We start from the raw sequence: 25,448 nt of genomic DNA, 5'->3' as shown, positions 1-25,448 counted from the left end.
CAACCATTCAGGAATCAGGAAATTTCCTACAGAAATCTAGATTTTAAGTTTCTATCTAAAATAAATCATGTCTAACTGTTAGCACAAAAAGACCTGGCGGGATGCAACCCTTACGAATCATCTCAACTGTTTGTTCAGGAACAAAGTTTCACACAGGAACAGGGAATACAGGGATGAAATGGTGTTGGTGGACCCACTTTCATGGTGGAAAATGAGTCCCTGAACAAAGAAAGGGACTGGGTTTATATAGGTTATTTCGAGGGGTGGTCTAGTGAATATATCAGTGTTCTTGGGTATTCAGTAATTTGGGGTCAATGAATGTATCAGTTTGAGGGCTTAGGAATTTGACCTTCTGGGTCGAGGGTCTGCAGATCTATCTTTGAAGGGGATTAATGCTTTCTGGGAATTGTCACTTGGGATGCCCTTCTTCCTCTCCTTTGCCTCCTAGCCAAGAAGTGAGCAGTTTTGCTGTACCACACTCTGCTGCCATGTTTGCAATTGGCAGGATCATCACTTCCTCCCTGTTCATGATTGGCATTTTGAAGACCTTTGTCTTGGGAGGTGAAGGCTGTCAGTGTATAGTCTTCTTTTTAACTTCTTTTTCCCAGGCCACATTATCTTGGGGATTTCTCATTTTCCATATCTAACCCTAACAACATTGGGGCCATATATATGTGTTATGGTTTAGATGTGATGTCCCCCAAAAGCTCACATGTAAGACAGTGCAAGAAGATTTGGAGGAGAAATGATTGGGTTGTAACCTTAATTTAATCAGTGAATTAATCCCTGATGTGATTAAATGAGTGATAACTGGATGCAGGTGGGGTGTGACCAGAGGAGGTGGGAATTGGGGTTATGGCTTTGGGGTATATGTTTTGTCTCTCTGTTTTCTGATCATCATGTGGGTTTCCCTTTGCCACACTCTTCCACCATGATATTCTGCCTCATCTCAAGACTCAAAGAATGCAGTCAGTCTTCTATAGACTAAGACCTGTGGAACTGTGAGCCCTTAAATTAACTTTTCCTCCTTTAAAATTGTTCTGGTCAGATTCTTTAGTTACAGCAGTGAAAAAGATGACTACAACAGAATTGGTACCAAGAAGTGGAGTCGTTGCTGAGACTAACCTATGTGCTTCAGAAGCTTTTTGAGCTTTTTGAAGTTGGTGGGAGGAATTTTGAGATGTTTAGCAGTACAAGTTGGAAATGCTTTTAGATTGTTGTAAATGGAGCTTAATGGATGATTCTGGTGGGAATTCAGAAGACCAGAATGCCAATAGGATAGTGGACAGTGAAGACAGGGTTCAAAGGGTTTAGAGGAAAAGGAGGACTCTGTTGGTAATTGGACTAGAGACCATTTGTGTTGTGTTCTAGTTGAGAAATTATCTGCATTTTGCCCTTGTTCTGAGACTCTGTGAGGCTGTTTTGAAAAGCAAACATTTTCTTCATCTAGTGGAAACAATTTCTAGACAGCATAGCATTCAGGCAGTGGTGTGAATATTGTTGGCAGCTTTCAGCCAAACTTATTGTGATAATCAGGAGCAGAAAGCAGAGCAGAAAGATTAGAAAAAATATTAACTTGAAATTCAGGAGTAAAACTAGGGCTAAGGAAATTGCAGTTGTTAAAGACATTATTGCAACTGAAGAAACGCTAAAGACCTTGCACAGAGACAGTAAGAAAGATGGCTTGAAGGCATTTCAGGAACTGACAAGACCATGTCCATTTAGGCTCAAGGGAATAAAGGTAAGAATTCTCTTGAGACCAGTGGGGCACCCTTCTTGCACAAGGGAGCCTAGAAAGTTTTTTCAACATGCTCACTCAGAGCATGCTGCAGCCAGGTCTCTGGAGTTTTGGCTACTGCTTAAAATGGTGGCAGACCTTGGTTTCAACCACATGGTGCTGGTTTTGCAGAAATGCTGGAGTTAGGGGGTCATGGAGGCTTCCACCAAGGAAGGTCAAAGGAAGGCCTGGGAGGCCAGGCAAAGGTGCAGCAGGGTCAGAGTCCCTGTGGGAAGCCTCTGAGATGTCGAAGTGTGGAGATATGAGTAAGAAGCCAAAGCTGCAGTGGAGACCCCTGACATTAAGAAATGCCAGTAATGTGGGACATCATCCTAAGAAGCTGCAGGAATTGAGCAGAGATAAGCCAACAGAAGGACCACTTGGGTTGCAACAAATAAGGCCAAGGGGCAGAACTACACAAGCCCTTTGAAGAGAACATCACAATGCTGTGTGTCCCAGATGCTGGACATGGAGCTACAGGACTTGTTTTCCCAGCTGGATTTCAGTCTTGCTTTTGTCATATCCTTTCTTTCTATGCCACTAATTTTGTGAATGAAATTGTTCATTCTGTACCATTATATATTGGACATTTGTGAATTGCTTTTAATTTTACAGGAACTTACAATGCAAAATTGCATTGAGCCTCAGAGAAGACTTTTGACTTGAACTTTGAGCAATCTTGGAACTGTTGAGCCTATGGGGACTGTTGGGAATGGACTAAATGTATTTTGCATTATCATATGAGTGAGCTTTGGGGAGCCAGGGTGGAATGTCATGGTTTAGATGTGGTGTCCCCCCAAAGCTCACACATAAGACAATGCTAAAGGGTTCAGAAGAGAATTGATTAGGTTGTAAGAGTCTTAACCCAATCAGCGAATTAATCCCTGATAGAAATTAACTGAGTGGTAACTGAAGTAGTAGGGTGTGACTGGAGGAGGTGGGAATTGGGGTGTGGCTTGGGGGATGTATATTTGTATCAGGCCAGGAGAGTCTGGCTCTGCTTGCTGATCATCATGTGACCTGCTTCCCTCTGCCACACTCTTCTACCATGATTCTCAGCCTCATCTTGAGCCCCAAGGAACGGAACAGGCCTTCTATGGACTAAGACCTCTGCAACTGTGAGCCCTCAAATAAACTTTTCCTCCTTTAAAATTGTTCTGGTCAGATTTTTTAGCCACAACAGCGAAAAAGCTGACTAAAACAGCATGCAAGCCAAAAATTGCCTGAAGCTGTGTAATGTTTGTCTCTTATAGATGCCATTTCCCCATCTGTCCCTAATTTCTCTATTAATCCTGACCTACTTTAGTATTTGTGACACCTGTTTAGCCCCTTCAGGTCTCTGGGTTTTCAAGTTAAACCTCTGCATTCTGTCGAGGGAAGAAATGATTCTTACATCTTGAATAAATTTTATTAGAAAAAAATTGTCTTTTTTCTCCATAAAGTAGAGATCATCGTATTGATGTTTTCATAACATTAGATTTTTTAGTACTGTCTGTGCATTTATATCTTGGCAGAATGATCTGATTTATTTAAATACAAAGTGGTGATGCTTAGTATGGCTGATTTTGGTATTTAGCTGTGTGAGGTGACTTCTGATCAAGGTTTTGAGTTCATGGGGGTATTGCAAGTGATGTGGTTGTATTTTTGTTTAAAGAAAAATTTTTTTATTTCTACTTTTTAGTTCCATTCAGTTTATAAATACACTTTGATAATACAGCTTTGCAAGTAGCAAAGCAGTTGAACTAGCACCCATAAATACAGGTGGGGAGACAATAAACATTCACTACTGTTTTTCTACATAAACAACTCTTTTGAATGTCATTAAAAAAAACAATTTCAAATAGACTACATATTATATAGGGGCAAACAGGCAATTGAGTGAATCTCTTGAAACACTGTATAATAAACAGCATATTATTAACATTTACATGATTCACATCAAAATGAGGACATGCTAAAACTTATTCCTTTTAAAGAATAGATTTATCAGTAAGATATTATGTATCTATTATTACTCTATTAAAATACTTCTTCATACCACACAGGAAAGTTAAATGTAGATCTAGTCATAAGCTTAATAAAGGATCCTTTTTCATTAGCTTTTATTAATAAAAAAATCACAATTAGGTCACAAAGAAATCCAGACAAATTATTAATTACATAATTGAAGTTTAGGATGGAAACTTGTAAAAATTAGTTTGATATACAGCTTAGTTATAAAACATACTATGTGGCTATATTTTAACAACTATAGCCCTGTGAATTCTCATGTATTTCTTGGCCTCAGGATGTAGTTATATTCTATTCAGTCTCTTTCAAATACGACTTTGATGAGGAGGAAGAGGAGCTTTCCTGCTGCTTTTGCTCTGTCGTGGCCCTGTAGTTCAGTCTAGCAGTGCTGTGGAGTTTCCCAGGCAAGCAGTCACTGATTCTTATTTAGCAGGTAACAGAGATTCCCCCATAAGACATTATTTGCCTTGGTTTTGAGTGCTGCTTTCCTCCGCTATGGTTATATCTGAATCCTTTTGTTTGTTTGTTTTGCTTTGTTTTATTGAAGTGCCCAACTTCAATTCCCTGCTCCCTTCTGTTGGCTTCTGTGCATTACCTTTCTGGTCCAGTCAATCCCTTATGCCTGGTGGCAGAGACTTCTCACTGCACGTTGGAGCCCTGTCACTCAACAGAGCATACTTACCTATGCTGTGCTACTTCACCCTCAGAGAGACCCTATGACCGAGCTCTTATTATTCCCAGGAAAGCATGGCTCGAAAGACAATGAAAATTTACCAAATTGATATGTACAAGAATTTCCAAAACTTCTAAACTTGCCTATTCTGTGGCATATTTTACTTTGGGTTTAAGGTGCAGATATGGAAATGGCTAGAAAACATCAGAAATGATTCAACCATTCCTTGTGTCACCATGTTGGTCTGGTGAGACTTCGTGAGACTTTGCCAATCTTAAGATACACCACCACTTGAAAGGAAAGAAATTAAGTTGTGTCATTTAATGATACTGCTAGTCCTCTCTCTATTTATAAATGTTCGAACTTAAAAAAAGCCTTCAAATGATAAATAAGACACCCATTCAACTTTTATTGCAGGCTTTTAGTGTATAAGACACTTGCTAATTGTCTTAGAATAATTAGATGTAGGAAAGTAAATGCAATTGTGTTTACACTGCAATTTTTTTTCCCCCTCAGCAACCATCAACTGACCTAGAATTTGACCGCGTAGTGATTTATACCACTTGCCTCCGTGTGGTGAGGACAACCTTTGAGAGATGTGAACTGGTTAGAAAGATCTTCCAAAACCATCGAGTGAAATTTGAAGAGAAAAATATAGCTCTGAATGGTGAATATGGAAAAGAGTTGGATGAACGGTGTCGTCGCGTTTCGGAAGCTCCGTCCCTCCCGGTTGTGTTCATCGATGGCCATTATCTGGGGGTAAGTACTCAGCCAAGGAGGAGCTCCTTTGTCGTAGATCTCCAGCAGTGTTGATAGAAATATGTAAACTCATATAACAAGATGACTTCCAAGATGATTCCCGGGACTCCTGATATTTTTTGAAGCTCAAACCAAAGAGATTGAAGCATTTACATCTGTCCCAAATGATGTGCTGCTACAATGCTCAACCTTACAAAAGTACAGTGACGTAAAATCAGCATGAAATTACATTTTTTGAATAGGAATCCATTTTTTAAAATGTTCAGGTTACTGGAGTTTTGCACTGTGAAGATTAACATGGGATAAAACCATTTTTCCCCATTACAAATAAGAAAAATGCAATGCTTATGCATTTGTGTTCTCTTAATTCTCCCATTATCAAATACCCTGTTTCTAACCCAGTGAACCTAAGATGATGGTCTTGAAATGAGATTGATAGGAATGGGGTCTGGGACACGGATTTTATCTGCTTGTTTAAAATTATTCTTGATTTTTGTAATGCACTGTGAAACATAAATTCAGGCTTATGGTAAGCAGAGAGAACTCCCAGAGCAGCAACGGAATAAGCCCAATTCATTTCTCTTTGAATAATACCATTAGTGTAATTAACTCCCATTGATCTGTATGAGCCTGCTTGGATAAGAAGCCTAAGGCGAGAGCTTTGGGAAGTGTGCTCAGGAAAGGGAGACAGCCAAGAAGCCAGGGACACCAGCAACCATTCAGGGGCTGCAGCTGAACACATGGTCTATTACCTAGAACGGAGAGACTGTGAAGGGTACTTGGACCTTGTTTGATCTAGTTTCTGATTTTAATGTCTAGTTTTCCAGAGAAGATGGAGAAATCCGGAGCAGGAGAGGACTGTGTTTTGTTGCAGGGAATGTGTATTCTCATATCTTGTCATAGCTGCTAGAGGCAGCCTATCATCTTATGGAAGGATAGATGCCAAGAAGCTGTGATTTCATAGTGAGTATATTATGTACTCTTGTCCTAACCAGAATGGGCACAGGCTACATTTGGGAGTAGGGGAATTTTGAAGTACTTGATCCTGCTTTTAGTATATTTCAACAAATCCCCTTAGGTCCCAGAAAACCATAATAATAGTGATAAAAACAATGATAGTACAATAACAACACTATACTGTTCCCTCATCTTTCCACCAGTCATTTTATCTAATCCTCAGGATAACTTGTGTAGCATGCTGGTTAAGAGGGGAACACTAGTGTTGGGTAGGCAGCCTTGTTAAAACTCCTGCTCCTACTTTTAACTTGACTGTGTGTTGGTTTCCTTATTTATAGAATGGGAATAATAACCGTTTATCTCACAGGCTGAAGGTGAGGATTTTATGATATTATATATATAAGTACTTAGTTCCTATGCCTGTTCAACATTTTGCTTTTCCAAGAAATACTAATAATCAATTATCCTTGTTTTGAAAGAGAAGCATTAATTTCTTGACACAGCTGGCCAAGAGGCAGGGCCAGGAACAAAATTAGATTTGTCTGACATTCTAAACCCTTGCTTTCTGGAACATCATCTGGAGGAAAGGGATTTTTGACTGTTTGATGATTTGGTCTTCATGCATCCTACAAGCCTAGGCACTAATTGGATGCTCAAATAAGACTGTAGACAGAATGGGTGAAGTATGCTGTATTGCTTCCTCATGTTCTTTTCTCATGGATCAGTGAGGTGGGGAACATGTTCTCCCTCAATTGCCTTTTCTCCATGATCACTTTATTTACACACTGGGCAAACTTGGAGTGGATAATGTAATTTGAATCCAATGTTCCAAACCTGGAAAGAGTCCAGAAATGGATTTTTTTGCCTCCTTTTATGTTCGTATGCTAAAGGAAGAATTACTGCTAAAACTATAATTCAAAGTAGCAAATGATAACTTATATAATAAAGAATAATTATAAAACACACCTCCCCTTTTTCTACAATAGCCCTTTTATTAAAATTCCAGTGCACGGTTATCAAGGAATCCAGTGCTTGCATTGTGGAGCCTTTTTCCTGCTGCTCATGCATCTGAAATGGAAGGATGCCCTCTGCTGGGTTGTGGCACATGGTGAAACGTTGCTTTTAGGAAAATAGACTGCCTTCGGTAATTTCCCTAACATCTGTGGTGTGTTAAACGGTCACATGAAGCCATTTGATTGAGTTCAAATTTAGATGGGTGAGAAAACTCAAGATGTGTGAATCATCTAGACAATAGTTTTCTTTAAGGAGGTGAAAATAAAGAAGCAGGAACAACCAGAGAATCAGGTGAATAGACAAAGACAGAAAGAGAGGCACATGGAGGCAGTTGCAAGGGACACCTGGAGGGGACTGGGACAGCAGGAGAAGATTTTGTACCTTCTTCACTGTTTCACTGTCCTCACCACCAGAAGCAGGTGGGCAGTGATGGAGGAAGCCAGTTATCTTCCTGCAAGTGAAGACAGTGAGTTCAATGAACAAGAATAGAAGAGCTGACCAGGAAGCTAAGCTCTTTTTTCCCCTGACTCCCATCATCCGCCAAACTTAAAACCAAAGATGGGAAGAGTCAAATGGAAGAAATTGCTTTAGAAGACAAATCGACAACTGCCTTGGGATGCAGGATTGTGGGGAGAGAGGAATTCAGGTTGGAAGGGGCTTAGGGCTGCTGTTGTGTTGTTTCAGCACTGGAAAATCCACAAAATAGATTGCGTTCCAATAGCTTATACAAATGTTCTCAGAAATTTAGTAGAAATAAATTAGAAATGATGACCTGTCTGGTCCAACCACAAAAGTCTACAGTGGAAATCCATGAGACCTACATTGGATGGAGCTATAAACAAGATGGACTTAAGTGGAATGTCTGGTAACAGAGAATTCATAGAAGGGCTGTTGATCTCCATAAGTGTCTTACACTATCTGATATTGTGACTGTGTGATAATTCCACAACTAAAGTACTGTATTGTTCCATTGAAGAAAGAAGGCAATTATTATTGAGCATAACTAGTTTATGGACTAGAAAAACAGACTCTAAGCCCATTTCTAAGGACTACTCACAAAAATTCTCAGCTGAGATGGGCAGCTTCTGCCTCAATCAAGAAGCATGGACCAGCTTCAGAGACTCACTGCCTTGACAGTGACTCAGACCAGCAGAAAGAACCATTTGTTCTCTGCCCTTCCCACTATTCAATTCTGTTCCTACATAGAGTTTCCAGTGAGTTTATTTGAACTGTGTTTACTAAATAAGCCCCAAACTTAAGGTGAGGGAGGCTGGAAAACATTTTTTGGTTTTCTAGGCTCTGTAGTACAATAAGAACTTCTGGAAGAAAACTGGATTGAATACAGAGTGAGCCAAATCACAGCACCTGTCAGATATACTGATTTCATTTATCATTGTTAAAGCAACTTTATTGGGGTAGACTTGTACCCATTTAAAGACACAATCCAGCCTGGTCTGGTGGCAGCACCTGTAGTCCTTACTCTGAAACTGAGGCAGGAGGATCACTTGAGTATAGGAGTTTGAGACCAGCCTGGGCAATATAGCAAGACTTGTCTCCAGAACAACAAAAAGTATGCAGTTCGATGAGTTTTGACAAATGTGTATATTCATGAACCTATCACTACATTCAGGATGTGCATTCATGTGCCACATACTGATGTTTCATGTAGACCACATATACCATGGTGGTCCCCTACAGTTATAAGGAAGCTAAAAATTTTCTACATACGTGGTGACATCATGACATTATAGTGTAGTACACTCCCCACTTCTTCGTGGTGATGCTGATGTAAAAAGACCTACTTGATTATCATATGTTTTGACATAGTTTTGTTTTTTGGTGCCTAAGTTTCACTGATTCTTGAATGTTAGATTTTTTTTTGGTTAAATTTAGAAACTTTTCAATCATTATTTTTCAAATATTTCATCTCCTCCTCTTTTTCTTCTTCCTCAGGGACTCTATTTATATGCATATTAGACTGCTAGAGTTTGTTCCATAGCACACAATTCATTTCATTTTGGATAGTTTCTATTGTTATATCTATCTCCTCAGTCCCTAATCTTATCTTCTATAATGTCTAATATTCCATTAATCCCAGCAGTGTATTTTTTAATCACAGACTTGATAATGTTATCTGCAGAAGTTCCAGTTTTAAAAATAGACTCTTTTTCTATAGAGGGAATTTTAGGTTCACAGCAAAATCAAACAGAAGTTATAGAGATTTCCTGTACACTTTCAGTCACATGCAGGGCCTCCTCCATCATCAACAACCTCCACCAAATGATACATTCTTTACACTGATGAACATACATTGACTCATTACTATTACTCAAAGACCACAGTTTATGTGATGATTTACTTTTGATATTGTACATTCTAAGAGTTTGGATAAATTTATAATGACAGAGAAAGCGGGTATAGCTTGGGGGTAGAGCACTTACCTAACATGCACAAGGTCTTGGATTTGATCCCTCACACTGCAAAAAAAAAAAAAAAAAAAAAAAAAAAAAAAAAAAAAAAAAAAAAATACACCATTAAAAACTTATAATAACATGTATACTATACTGCATTCTGCCTATTCATCTTCCCCTCCCTCGACTCTAGAAACTACTCATATTTTTACTATCTCCATAGTTTTGCCTTTTCCTGAGTAGTGCATAAATGGAAACAAACAGTACGTAGCATTTTACATTGGCTTTTTAAAATTTAGTAATGTGCATTTTAGTTTCTTCCATGTCTTCATGGATGGATAGCTCATTTCTTTTTAATGCTGAGAAATATTTTATTGTTTAGATATGCCAAAGTTCATTTGTCCATTTGCCAATGGAAGGGCATCTTGGTTGCTTCCACACTTTGATAATAAAGAATGAGTCTCTAGTAAATAAAAAGTGAAAGTAAAGGTTTTTATGTAGACATAAACTTTCAACTCTTTTGACTAAATATCAAGGAGTACTATGCTAGCTTGATTTTCATCACTGTGTCAAAATATCTGAGAATAACAGTTCAAAGTTTATTTAGGCTCATGGTTTCAGAGATTTCAGTTCACAGTCAGCTCTTTCCATTGCTTTCAGCTGGTGGTGAGACAGAACATCATGGTGGAGAGGATGTGGTGCTATGGAGCTGCTCACCTCATGGCAGTCAGGAAGCACAGAGGGAGCAAGAGAAAGGGGCTGGGGAGAAGAAACATACTTCCTTATCTGATAATCCTAATATCTGTGCCAATTCTAGGATGATTTTAATTGATTGATACTTTCCTCATTATGAGTCACATTTTTCTACTTCTATTCCTCTGTACTAATTAGCTTCACATAACTAGGATGAAATATCTGAAGCACTGACTTCTAAATAGAAAACTATTTAGCTCATAGTTTTGAAGGCTCAAATATATGGCATCAGTTTAATTCTGGTGATTGTGGCAGATGGAGGCACATCATGGCAAGACTACGTGGGGGAGCACAGCAGTCATGTTTTGAATCTGGGAGAACCTGCAGTCCTGTACTGACCTTTGAGGGCACATCCACATTTCCTAAGGACCTCCCACTAGGTTCCACCTATTAAAGGTCCACAGCACCTCCCGGTACTACCACCATGGGAACTAAGATTTACATTGATGTTTAGGGGACACTCAGATTACAGTCAAACAACTTCTTGGTAATTTTTGATTGGGTGGCACATGTTGTGAGTCTTACCTTGTTAGGCAAAACTATTTCATGCTGAAATATTTTTTATTCCTATTAATACTCATTTTTTGTTGTTGGGATAAATGAAGTTACTTGGAAATAACTTGATATTTTGGGTTTTGTTTTTGATATTTTGTAGATAAGGAAAGAGTAGTCTTCAAGGCTAATTACTTCCAGGTACTAAGTCAATACCTGTGGAGCACAGGATCCTTCTACTTTCTGCAACCATTATTCCTGGTTCTTCTTCCTGGAGCAATATAAATAAAAACTTCCCTTGTTCTAATAACTAATCTTTTATACAAGGATGTTGGTATGTTTTCTCCCTAAACTCTTACTGCATGGTTTTTTGAACCTCCAAATATTATTCTCTACCCTCATCTTTAATAACACCCAGAGCCAATCTCTTTGAAAATGGTTTCCATTCCTCCTATAATGGAGTCTAGATTTACTTTAAATATCTCGACCTTACAATTGACCACAGTGAATCTGAGACCAGGCAAACTTTTCACATGAATTGTTTTTCAAGTTAAATTCCATATCTTCTTGGTTTTTGGATAAATTTTACTATGCTTTCCCCAAGTCTCTTTCTCATGTATGTATGTGTTATTACTGGGCAATGATTAAGGATCAAGTTACTTTTTGTGAAATATGCACAGTGATGTTTTATGATTATAACTCTGTGTGTGTGTGTGTGTGTGTGTGTGTGTGTGTGAAGTAGTCTAACCTGGTGCTGGTATCATTCCTTAGATCAGGAAGCTAATGATTGATCAAATGTCTTAAACTTCCATCTCCAAAGAAAGGTGGTATGGACCAGGATAAAGCATAGTTAAGGTGTTAAGATGTAGCTGTATTTGTTAGTTTTTGTTATATAATAAACCACTCAACTCTTAGTAGCTTATAAACAATTGTTTTGTAGGTTGCAATGTTGGTGGAATTTGGCGGCTCTGTGCAGTCTGTTGGTGGCTTGGCCAGAGATGGATGACATAGGATGGCTTTAGTTATGTATCTTGAGATTGGCGCCTCAGAGTTTCTCCAAGTGGCTTTTTTAACAGACTGTCTGGGACATGTTAAATGGTGGTAAAGGGGTTTTCAAGTGAAAGAGGCAAACATCAATGTTCAAGCACATTTCAGGCCTCTGTTTGTGTCACATGTGCTTTTTCCATTGATTAGAGCAGGTTGCCTAGTGAAGTTCAGATTCAAGATGGAAACAGACCCAGAGTCTTGATGGAAGGTATACTAACATCATGCCATAGGGGTGCTCATGCAATGAGACATGAGTTGTTTGCAGCCATTCCTGCAACAATCTACTAAAGTGCAGGATTTTGATCTTATCTAATCCTGGTTTTTGCCTGCATTAAATGTGCTCACTGATCTGAAGCCTTTTCATAATGTACGGTTGCATACTTTTGACTGACCAAAGTTAGTTAATGCTTTAATACCTCTGAACCCATGCAACTGGTTCGTGGGACAGTTTGGCATTGAAAGCCCTACTTTGTAGATTTAAATCAAAGTACCCAATCCCCTACAAATTTCTATTACCAACACACCCTCATCTTGTTCCTTCAGGAATTTCCCAACATCACCAACAGTATCTACTGGTACCCTGGGTCCATTAATCAAACCTCTACCTGCAGTGTCTCAGATTTATTTGTCATCTTTTCCCTCAAGTCTGAGACTCATAGAAGAAATGTAGAAATACTATGGTTACAATTTCTTTATCTCATATTTTGGATGCTGCTGTGAATTCAATGACATGAAAAGTCAATAGCAGTAAACTGTTTATGCTCAATTCAATTTTCACTCCTGAAACTCAGAGTCAATTAAAAAGAGAGAACTTTTGAGGCATGAAAACATTAAGTATTCTTACATTATAGACCAAGGAATAGTTTCCTCCATAGAGTTTGTATTATAAACTAATAAAAAAGAGTTTATATTCTGTCTTTATCATTTCTCAGATTTAAGTCCATTATCACATTAGGTCAAGACTTTGGCATTCTGTGTTTTTTCTGCTGTGATTTTCTGTGTCAGATACTTGTAAAGTGACTAGTAGGTTCATTACTTAAAAATTTGTATAATAAGTCAAAATTTAAGTCTTAAAATTAGTCCTCTGGACCTAAACACTAAAAACGTATAAAGCAGTAGTGTCTATTTATAACTTGACCACAAATTAAATGAGGACTTAGATCATGACATCTAATAAAGATCTGTAGAAGCCAATTTACCTGTATCTCAACTTAGATGTAAGTCATTAATCATTCTCAATCTTATTGAGGAAAAAATGCATGTGTGTATATCTGATGTTTTCTTATTTGGATTTAAAGATACTGTAAGTATTTGTAAAAGGTCCTTTTTTAATCCTAGAAAACAAATAAAAATGCATTAGTGAATAGAAACAAAGCAAATGGAAGTTAATATTTTTTGTACTTGGGATTGAACCCAGGGGTATTTTACCACTGAGTTATATCCCTAACCCTTTTATTTTGAGAGAGGTCTCACTAAGTTGCTTAGGGTTTACTAATTTTCTGAGACTGGTCTTGGCCTTGCAATCATTCTGTCTCAACTTTCTGAGTTATTGGCAATACGGGCATGAAACACTGGACCTGGCAATAGAAATTTTAAAAAGCTTCCATTTCTAAAGAACTTGAAATCGGTATCTCCATAAAGAAAAGCTTTGCTTGGTAATGAACTCTGCTTCTCTTCTTATGAGCATAGAGATTTAGAGTCCTCTCAGCCACCAGAGGGCTCTCACAATATAAGAAAACATTAAATGTATAAGAAAACATATGGAAATAGAGGAAATCTTTTGTGATATATCTTTTTTAGAGACCAATTAAAGTTCCATGTCTTAACCATATAGATTACATAACAAATTTCAAATCCAGATTTCCTTTAAGAAAAGAATTAAGAAGAGTAATTTAAAATTGATAATTCAGAAGTTTAAAGAAGTATCATAAATATTTTACTATTTGTTACCTAATCTTGAATCAAATATTTACATCATTGATTTATCTTTTGATTAGAAAATAGTAAATGAAAAATACATGGATTTTTTTTCTGAGAGTTTCTGGCCCTTAGGACCCATTTTCCCTAAACATCTAGTTTGTTACCATGATGTTCTATATAATTACAGCTGAGCAAACATCTCACACAGGGATTGACAGAGCAAAGCTTCTGAGCCAAGCCGCAGGCATGCTTATGCCCAGGTATGATTGGGATGCGCTCACTGTGGTTTGGCTTTGTTTTTAATCACTCCTTGGACTCCTGGTTTGATTGAGCTCAGCCCAAGGTACCTCTCTCTCCATAAACAAAAATTAAGCTAAAGACCTGGCCATATGTTTGATCCTGATGGTGTTTATTCTCTGGGTTAGATTCAAAGAATGAATATAATGAATAAAATGAAGCAAACCATCTGTCCAGCAGCAAGCCCTGCAATGCTGAGATGAGGGCTCCTTGTGTGCTCCCTCTGTGGGTGTGGGTGTGACCTTGCAAGATATAGAGTTACTGGGCTCCAGGTGCCCATCCACACCTGGATGGCTTCCAGCACCTCTCCCTGATTCACGTGTCCATCTGAGGCATCAAGTTCACTGGTTCAGAATTTGTGCTTTTCAAGTGACTCTTGGTGGTGCCCCAAAGTTCCTGCAGCCTTTCCATTGGGGAGAACCTGATGGGTAATGTAAGTGAGAAGGATTTCAAGCTCTCCTCCCAATGCTAACTGTATCTTCTACACATTCTTCTATTTATTTTACATGTTTTTCCCTTGAAAGATTTTACAAAATAAAGCATAAGTTTCCATTGAACAACTTGGGGAAAAACAAAAATAATTGCCAGAAGTTTTTAAATTAATGTTACATTGTTTGTATTTTCTGGCACTTGGGTCCTACTGTTAATCTGTGTGGGGAGTAGCGATCACAATCAAGTGGGGCAGGTGGATATGTGCTTTTGCATAGCCTCCAGAGTCTGTTAAAAATTATTTACCCTGGAAACCCCAGAAAGAACAGGCTGTACAGTCATCGAGCAAACAGTGAGCATTCTCTGTGTGCAGCACTTCACAGTGTTCTCTAGAGAGTCATAGATTTTTAAGCACACAGTCCCTGCCATCTAGGTTCCAAACTTAAGGAATGTGTATGTGGGAGTTTGGGAGGGTGGGGGTGGACCATATGGACACACACTACCTCACCACAGACTTTGCTAGTTGTGCTATGTGCTAAATTAATGGTGGAAAAAAAATGGTTTATTTAGAAAATGAGAGAGAGAGAGAGAGAGAGAGAGAGAGAGAGAGAGAGAGAGAGAGAGAGGTACTTTAACTAGGGCAATGAAGGTTGATTCTAAGAAAGTAGCTTTTGAGCTGTGCTTTGCAAAATGAATAAGGTTGCAAAAAGGAGTGAAAATATGTCGCTGATTCTATGCCTCATGTTTTCCTAGCATGATGTTTCAAGAGAACAAATCTTGTCTATACCTGCCTTAAAAGAGATTTTGGTTCCTTCTAAAGAGTTGTGATTCAGTTCAATTGTAGGAAAGATCTAGGAGATACAATACCAGATCAAAGATCTTTAGGGACTCAGCACGTTTTCCTGAAGGAGTTTCAGATCAATTTAGACTTCTACAAAGTGTCAGTGTCTAAGGACAAAAGGTTTATTAGGCTTGTCTGACAGCTTAACTGAAGGAGGATGGTAATCAGTTACCTTGCTACTTACCATCCACTGTAGCTGCCAAAGGACAAAAGGTATCAGAGTCTACATCTGGGCAGGAGAGCTGCTGGTTGTTTACAATGGTTCCTGGGAAGTCACACATTTCCTGCCTGGAGTGTGCTGCGTTCTGGAGCTTGGAATGACCTGATCCTGGGCTTCAGTCTTCTGGTCTTTCCTTGAGTGATTCTAGAGAGGGTTTAAGAAGGTGACCTGAAGGCCTGGGGTGCAGATTGCTTTCGGCAGCTGGGTGCTTGCTGAGAATCCATCCTCCACTCTGTCTACTGTGTTCTGTCCCTGGGGAAAATAGGACAAGACCTACATTTTCAGATTTTTTACAAGTCAAAATGAGAAAGAAATCAATTCCCTTCTGTCACTGACTGAAAGCACTGATGCAGAATGACACAGAATCTCAGTCATTTCTCAGGCAAAAGGTATAATAAAAAATAAAAAAAAAAAATGTCCTTTCCTGAACACTGCCAAGTTTGGTCAACTGTTTCTATTTGGGGAGGGCAGAACTCAGGTTAAAGGGAGATTATTGACAATAAATAGTCTTATAAGGTCACTTTTTCCTCTACATTCAAAAGAACATTCCAGGGACTGGGGTTGTAGCTCAGTGGTAGAGTGCTTGCCTTGCATGCCTGAGACACTGGGTTCGATCCTCAGTACCACATAAATAAATAAAATCAAGGCATTGTGTCCTTCTACAACCCAAAACAAACAAAAAATTAATAAAAATAAAAGAACATTTCAGAATATACTATGATAAAGTTATTAGAAAATTGGAATAAAAATCTAGCTAAATGTCCAGTAGTAGGTCTATTTTTCTTTTGTAGAGGAAAAGTAGGTACATTTTCTTGAACTTCTCTCAATCACTGAATAGTTTGGTATTTGTAAACTGACTAACTGACGAATGAGGACCTATCATGCATGTGCTAGCTGGGTCTTTTGTGCATTGAGGAGCCATGAAAATTGTGTTAGCTTTCTTACCAGAAACTTCTAGGACTGAAAATATGAGATAAATGTAGTGCCCTTCCTGGAAGATAGAGTTCTTTAAAAAAAATAAAAAATTTTTTTTAATCTATTATGTGGTACGTGATCAGAGGAGAAAAGGTCAGTGGAGGCTGGACTTATCAGAAGAAGGCTTCTTGAAGCAGCAGAATTCTACTGTTTCATAATCCGTTTCTCCATAGATCTAGCTTTTCTCACTGTGTGACCTTGGGCATATTAGTTAAGTACTTAACTGATGTAAGACTGTGGTCTTTACATCTATAGGAGGGGACAATCATAGGCTGGGCTCTGTTGCAGGAAGCTGGTTGGCTTTGCTTATAGGCATCTAACGTCAGACTCTGGTGAAAAAAGATACCAGGAGACACACCCTCTATTTCCCACCATCACTGTGAATTGCCCTAAATGGATTTTAGAGTTCCTTAATTTAAAAAACAATCTTTTAAAATGGTTTTGTAATTTTGTTTGAAAGGATGTACTTTATTTTTTCATCTTTCTCCTGCCATTGAGAATTGAGGCTCACTGTCTTAGTAAACACTATAAGAAACATCTTTGTGAATATAATTTTTGTAATGACACATCTTTTGGAGAAGTTTCCCAAAGTGAGATAATTAAGGCCAAGAGCATGAACACTGGAAGTAAAGGGCACAAAAACATTTTAGCACAATTGGGATTGAGCTATTGCTCTCCGCCCTACCATCTTGACTCTGTTAAGCATGACTTAAAATTTATTTCTTTAATGAGCCACACTGTAGTCATTGAGAGCCACCATAACAACTTGCCAAGGACTGGGTGTGGGGTGCTAAACCAACGTTTCTGAGCCTAGAAGTCGAAGATCAAGATGTCAGCAGTTTGTTTTTTTCCTGGGTTCTCTCTCCTTGGCTTTCGGACAGCTGCCTTCTTACTGTGTCCTCCCAAAGCTTTTCCTCTGTTCCTGGTGTCTCTTCTTCTTATAAATTAATGTTATTGGATTAAGGTCACAACTTTATGAACTTATTTAACTTTATCTCTTTAAAAGCCCTATCTTAAAGTATAGTCTTAGCTCTTCTTGTGTTGTTATAACAAAATATTTGAAGCTGGTTACTTTCTAAAAAAAAGAGGTCTATTTAGTTCACAATTCTGAAGCTTCAAGAACAAGACATTGGCATTTTCTTACCTCTGCTTAAGGGCTTCATGGTGGATGGGATCAAAACGATAGAAGCACACGTGGTAGAGATCACATGGCAATACAGGCAGCAGGGGCTCAAAGGGGACAGACTCAGACTCACTCTTTTTAAAACAATCCAATCTTGTGGGAACTAATGTGCCTCTAACAGACTTGACCTGTTCCCACAAGACAGCGTTAATCCATCCATGAAATCAGAGCCCCATGACCCAAATACTTCCACTAGGACCTACCTCTAAAGGTTCTATCACTCAACACAACCACACTGGGAACCAAGCCTCTAGCGTATGAGTCTCTCAGGGACAAATGATTCCATAGCAGAGTCACAACGAATGTGAGGGCTTCAGAGAATTTTGGCAGAGGACAGACGTACAGCTTAGTCCTTAACAACCTATGATAATGTAAACTCCTCGGCGTGATTTCCATGGGTTCACTTCTCCCTCTGTGTTGTTGGGCCCCTGTGGACTATTCATATTTTATCCTACTGTAGTCTGTACTAAGAACTTCATTATCTTGTTCAAAAAATCCACTTAATCAAGCCTATCAGGGCTTTATTTGATCCAGAAGGATCATGTTATGCCCCACTTAGACATTTTCTACAAGACAATATTCACCTTCCTTTTTCTTTTTCCCACTCTGTCTACAGTAACGACCAAGTGCTTCCTCTTTTGCCATAAAGCTAAGAGTTTCACAAATACCTCAGTCTCCTAAGGAAGAATCTTCTATTTGAAAGCATTTTTCCTGCTAAATATAGGGTCCTTTGTAAAAAGAAACTCTGAAGTACCAATATAATATCATTTCCCATAATTATAGTAATGATTCCTAAATATTTTCAAAATCGTGCAAATATTTGATTTAATAACTGGAAAAATAATTGCTTGAAAACTTTAATAGCTTTCAGGGAAGCTTAGTATATATTAGTTCTATGATTTTGCTCTTTGTTATTTTCCTCTTCTTGGTTTGCTACTATACTTTTAATTTGTAGTGTTCAATTTCTAGAATTATTAGCTCATATATTTATTTCTTATAGAATAAAAATGAATGAATATTTCTCATAAAATGATTTATATTGTTTGTGTAAGTTTGATTTGTAACATTTAAATTTTTATTATAAAGTAGGTGGTAATTTAAAATTTTCCTTCTTTGATCTAAATGTTCTTTGGAGAATTTGTAAATTTCCAAAAAACTGAGTATCTTTGTTCTATATTTAAACTTTTGTAATTTTACTGCATCATGACCAGACAATATGCTGTATGAGATGCTTATTATTTGGAATTTGTTCATATTTTCTTTACAGTTTAATATATGGTAAAATTTCATAAAATTTATATAGCTTATTGTAAAGAATATGTAGTCTCTGTTTTGGCATATGTACACATATATGTATACACATACAATACCAAATATTTTAAAGTTATTTCTTAATTATACCATTCAAATATCTTCTCAATAGTTTAACTATTTTCATCAAACACATCAAACATTTGTAGTTATTTTTTGATCATTATAATTTAGTTTTTTATCAATTTGGCTTCATATGTTTAACTGTACAGAGATATATTTTTGACTAATCTATATTCATTATGACTTGATGTTTTACTATTATAATATAATCTCCTTCATTGAATTAATGCCTTTGACTTGAATTTTTTCCTTTTGTGCATTAAAACTCACATGGCCTACTCTACATCTCAGTATTTTATTGATGCATAGTTTTAGTTTGTCTTATATTTATAGGCTCATTCCGTATTTTTTCCTTGCTAATGTTAAGAGTGGCTTTTGTAAATAATGATATAATTATATTTTATTAAAAGTTTTTTCAAATTTTATTTTTATTATACATAAATACATATTTAATAATGTATCCATTTTATTATTATATATTCATAATGTATTTATTAATGCTCTTTTATGCAATATAATATATTATAATGTATCATTATACTACATATATATGTTGTCTATAACTATCTTTCTTTGCAGTTTAAGGGAACAAGGAGGAGATAGTAGGTGAGGTAGTTACAGTAATCTGTGATTTTGTGACGAGGCAGCCAGGAGTAGCTTGGAGCACTGCTTGCCAACGGTCCATTTCATTGCCATTGCTCATTGTTTCCTGTGTCAGAGCCTTTCTCTGTGGCTGGTGCTGTACAACCTATTTCTCAATATTTTTCATTATCATCCTGTTTATGTACTATATGCAAATCTGTATATCTGTGGCTATACATAAAAAGAGTAAGATATTTTGTTAATTCCTACTCATCCCCAGAATCCATTTTCACTTTCTTGGAGACAATATTGTCCTCATTGAAAATCCATGCTGTACAGAAAGGTCTTATTACTGCCCCTCACTTCTAAATGACCAAGCATTGGTGACCCCTCCTGAAGGTATTTTCCTTTTCCTCCCAGACATATGGCTCATCTGTATTGCAGAGTGATAGCATATTCAAACCTGTCTCCTTTTTTTTTTGGGACCAGGAATAGAACTCAGGGGTATTAACCACAAAGCGATATCCCCAGCCCTATTTTGTATTTTATTTAGAGACAGGGTCTCACTGAGTTGCTTAGCATCTTGATGTTACTGAGCTTGGCCTTGAAATTGTGATCCTCCTGCCTCAGCCTCCTGAGATCTGGGATTATAGATGTGTGCTACCAGATGTCACTTTTTAAATCAAGTCTTAAATTCTTTCCCCCCAATCCCATGGAAGATCTGGTAGTGGTGGATAAAAGAGTTGGACTCATGGACTTATGTCACCATCTCACCCAAAATTCATATTGTTTTTCTCAAGAAGATTCTAAAATAGAGCAGCCATGAACATGACATTGAAAGAAGCTCTGTAAATGCTACAAGTTAAGCTTGGGATAATCATTTTATTGGAATGCCAATTCCTCTGCTCTTTTTCTTATTAATTACAACACAGATGATAATGTGATTTTATGCTTTATGTGCTATAAGATGTATAATGCTGCCAACTATTTTTTCTACCTTTAAAGATTGCTAACACTTTATGATCCAGATAATTTATTTTTCTCTTGTCATAATTCCCTTGCTTAGAACTGCAGTTCAAGGGTGGAAAGAGTTTAAATCAGATTCATGCTCAATACACTCACAGTAAGCCGTGCTCTTGCCTGGATAACCTCAGAGCCCCTGTGTTTGTTTCCATAGTGGCACTTAGGAACCCATAGTGCTTAGCTTGATTCAGGTGCATGACATGCTATGAAAATGACTTTGCATTGTTCTTAGCTGTCAGTACACGCAGAATATTAAGTTGAGGGCATTGTGGGTGGGAGTAAAGTTCACAGGTTGTGGTATAATTATTTAAATATGAAATATAAATAAAACGGGTTCCTTAAAATGATTTAAAATATTTTTATAAAGATGTCAAATTTTTTATACTTCCATTGATTAACTACTATTTTTCCATTTCTTAATTTTCTTAGTCATTCTCAATTTGGGGAGAAAATTAATACAACGTATTTTTTTTCCCCAAAGATACTGTCTTCCCCTCATTTCCTTACTTACTAAATACCAACATAGCACAAGTTATTTTAGCTTTGAGACAGCAAATGCTGCTGTAATCAGTGGTGGGCTTCTTCCCACCCTTCCTCCTCCTTCTTTCCTTCCATCCAGGACCTACTGAAAATGTACTCCTAGCCAGATGGGAGTCATGCCCTTGATAAATTTCAGAAATACTCCTGTCGTCTTCCTTGTTGTCTACCTTCTTTTTGTTCTACTTGAATCCCACGGCATTAATTCCTTGACACATCTCTGCCTTGAGCTGAAAAACAATGGGAAAACAGAGTGAGGAACTAGACTTTTAGCTTTAGTCTCTTGTATCAGCTTCCGAACCTAAAATCTGGTGCTTAGTTACTTTCAACTAAAAAATACTTATTAGGATCCAATGAAGCATCAGTGATTGGGATGGATGCTGTGTGTGTTCTGAAGGGTGGGAAAGACCACATGGTCTTGTCGCCATCCCATCTCCATCTCTTCCATAAATAGGAAGTGTGAAAGAAAATCTATTGAGGCATCGTGAGCAAAAGTCTTCATTCTATAATTTCAACAGATGGCTTGGAAGAAGCTTTGCTCTTGGCAAAGGAGAAATTTTTTTTCCAGTGCTGGGAATCAAACCCAGGGCATTGTACATGCTGTATGTGAGCTGTACCCCACGCCTGAGAAAATGTTTTATAGGGCAGTAGCAGTGTAGGTCAGCAGAATTTCACTAAGTTTAAGAAGTTTGTGGTCAAAGGTGTTTCTTGAAAGAGATAATATTACTCTTGCAGATGAGCACCAACTGTTGATCACTTTGGGTATCGAGAAGTGTGAACGAGTTAGGGTTTAAGCCATGTGTGGGAGGAGAGAGGACCCAAGTACAAAGCCATCTCTCCTTTGGTGTTTCTTATTCAAGACAATTATCAGGAACTGATGAACAGGAGAAGACTAAGAGACAGAGATTCTACTTAACTTTATATAGAGTTCTAGGCAATTCTAAGAACATCAAAATTCTCAAGTAGATTGGCGAAATTTTCAAAATGAATGAGGGGCCACCACCCTACCTGCTCTGCTCCAGCTCCTACAATGTGGGGATAATAAGTTGCACAAGCTAATTAGTCAAGTCTGATTTGGTATGAGGCATTCAGGATAAGCAGGCCACTGTTACAATGCTGGTTAAGTCTTAATTTATTTATTTTTTTCCTAGTACTTGCAATTAAACTTGAATGTAATTTAACTTTATATCATCTTGTTGACACATTTAAATGTATTAAAACATTTCCCTCTTTATTGTCTATCAAAGTTTCCAATGTAGGGATGTGCTTTATAAATAATGCTGGAGATACCTGCTGAAATACCAGAAATGGGAGACTTGAGCTCTAGTTATGTTGTAGCAATAGTCATCAATACATTTTAGTGTTTTTGTTTTGGACAATTTAGAATGTACATTTCATTATAGCTTTCAATGTGCTTATTTTTACATGTATTTTATTTGCATGTGTAGAAATGATTCATTTAAAAATGTTTCTTGTGAAAATAACTTTTGTTTAAGGATCAAAAAAGCATGTGCTATGTTTTCCCATTTTTACTTTATTGGAAATATATATTTGCACATTTGTATACCAACCACTGGGAGTCACTACTTTACCATATCTCGCTGCAAGGAGTTTGTACAGGCAATCCTGTGCACACAGAAGAGTTGGTGGCATTGAGGAATGGCACACTTGGTGCAAATCTTATTAAAGTAACAATGTGTATGCTGTCTTGAAGAGAACATGGAATGTATGTATGGCAGTCTTAAGGTCAATAAAAGTAATAGGTAAATTAGACAGTGACACTTTTAATTTTCGATGCTTTTTCCCTTCTGAGGTAAGGAGTAGCATGTCACATGAGTAGATTATTTTGTCCATAACAAATTAGAGTACCATCTTTAAAGAATTAGAAGAGTTGTGTGAAGGATTCTAGGTACAAGAGCCTTGCAGCCAGCTGAGGATATAGTCTTATTGAATCAGGGGACTTAGAAGGTGTTTGAAGCAAAATCATAGTTTATGTGTTCAGGACTGATACCTGGCAAAAGCCTTACTGACTGCCGTGGGTCTTACCAGAGAACACCTCAATTATAAGTTTCCTCAGGCTTTCTGATTTCTTCATTATGCTGCTTTATCTAAGTGACATTTAATCAGTTAAGAGTGGATAGTATTTGTTTAGACTCCAGAAGCATGCAGAAAAAAAAAAAAAATATATATATATATATATACTTTAAAGTATGTTTTAAAAATGAAATTTAGACGTCAAAATGATTTCTTTAGAAGCAAAATTACTGAGGAAATGAAGTGAAAATGTAATTTGGTGTATAAATCCTGCTTTAGATGTAGTGCTGTAGACATCTATCTCTAACATAAATAGAGTTATGGTTATCTGTCCTTGTGACTTGTGGTTTGCTCTGCTGTGGCTAATACTGTCTGATTAAAAATATACATTATGACAGGGTAGAAATAGCTTTGGTTACAAAATGTCAGGGGACAAAGCAAAGACATAAATTTACTACATCCAGTGCTATTTTATGACTCTAATAAGTCATCTTTAACTTTGACCTAGAGTTACTTGGAGAATAAATCATTGCAGTTTTTCCAACTTGTGCATTTTGATGCATGGGACTCTTGGTTTGCACAATGAAGAAATCTTGACTAATAATCTATGAATTTTGTGATGCACTATGTAATTCTAGTAAAATAACAGATTTGTCTGTGATTGAGTTTTATTTTTGCTTCCAAAACTGTAGTCAAGTATTCATTTCATTGTGAATTTATATAGGAAAACCAGAAATAAAACATTTAGATTTATTTCAGAGAGTTGTCATCCTTAATTATGTACATGTAATATACCTCAAAATTGCCACTCCAGATGATAAAATAACATACTGACTGCATAAAGCATAAACTCTAGTAAACACTATAACTTTTTGTATAAAACAAGTATATTAATAAAATGCAAACAGATTACAAGATAGATGTATCCTCCCTTCTGTCTCCTATCTCACAATGTCTGGTTACAAACCCTGGTAACTAAGTACTTTACATTTTACTTCCTGAATATTCTTTACTTCTGTTTCTTTTCCTTAATTCCAACCACATTGGTTCAGTTTCTTATCATGTTTACTTAATAGTCATTTTGAACAACTTATTAAGTACACTTTCTCATAGGACATCGATACTTTAATTGATACCTGTCTGTACAAATGTTTGATATTAAAAGGAGGTTGTGACCTGCAGGCATGGCACATTTGGGGTTGGTGACGTCTGACAGATTTGGAATACTTTATGCGGTCCCTCTGCACCCCACTACCTTTTGCCATCTGTGAGAATTTTCAAATGTTTGGTGTAGGTTATTATTGATCACAAAACAGATTGGCAAATTGTGCTTTTAAGGAGCAGAGATGTATATATTTACATAGGCAGTGTCCTACCTAGCTGATATTCAAACACTAATTAAAATCTATGGCAGAAGAGAATAATAATGAAGCTGTGATGTCTGATTATTTTTTTTTTTTTTTTCTGTGTGTTTTGATGCTTTGAGATGGGGCCTTGCACACAGTGGTGTGCCCCTTGCCAGGGTGAGCTCATTCCCAGAGTTGGCAAACAACCTCCTCTGGAAGGAGCCTTTGAAATGCAAACCAACCAATCAGAGACAAAGCCATGACCAGCTCCTGGATGGGATTCTCACACTCAGGGCCACTTTCCCCCTGCCCTAAATCAACCCAGGGCTGGAATCAGACATGTAGGGACAGTCTGTATTTCCCAAAGCCCACTGAAATGATCCAAACCAGCCAATTCTAGGCCAGCTGACCCTGCCTCACCTTGCCTTCCCATGGAAACCACAGTGAAGGCTCCCGGTTGCTTTTCCCCTCTCTCCCTCTGCCTCCTGACAGGCCCTGATACTACCTACCTACCTCTACTCCCTTGTCCCTGGCCTGGAGTGGTGAGCCTCCTCCTCTTCAGAACTGTGAACACAAACTGTCTTTTCCATGGCCAACTGTCTCCTGATCTGCTGGCATCATCACAACTGAATAATCATGAAATCTACGTTTTAAAGTAGAAGAGATCAACATTTATTGAGTACTTTGTAATAGGCACAGTGGCAAATGCTTTTCAAGAGGGATCTTCCTAGGTCCTACCAGCTTTACGAGGTGAATAGTATTGTAGCATCATTTTGCAATTAAAGATTCTGACT

The 25,448-nt window shown here is 37.5% G+C and overlaps 1 protein-coding gene across 1 annotated transcript in view; it reads left to right on the top strand.

Moving 5' to 3' along the window:
• Positions 1-25,448, top strand: part of GRXCR1 (glutaredoxin and cysteine rich domain containing 1) — a gene marked incomplete at both ends in the record, with an annotated part of 122,996 nt that overhangs the window by 67,461 nt on the left and 30,087 nt on the right. The window contains one exon of the mRNA XM_079153063.1: positions 4,977-5,219. Coding sequence (XP_079009189.1) covers positions 4,977-5,219 — 243 coding nt within the window. The remainder of the gene's footprint in view (positions 1-4,976; positions 5,220-25,448) is intronic.

This window comes from Sciurus vulgaris, assembly GCF_902686455.1.
Source record: "Sciurus vulgaris genome assembly, chromosome: 9".
Taxonomy (NCBI): Eukaryota; Metazoa; Chordata; class Mammalia; order Rodentia; family Sciuridae; genus Sciurus; species Sciurus vulgaris.
The sequence above is the reverse complement of the archived record's forward strand: the minus strand, read 5'-3'. Positions and strand labels throughout refer to the sequence as shown.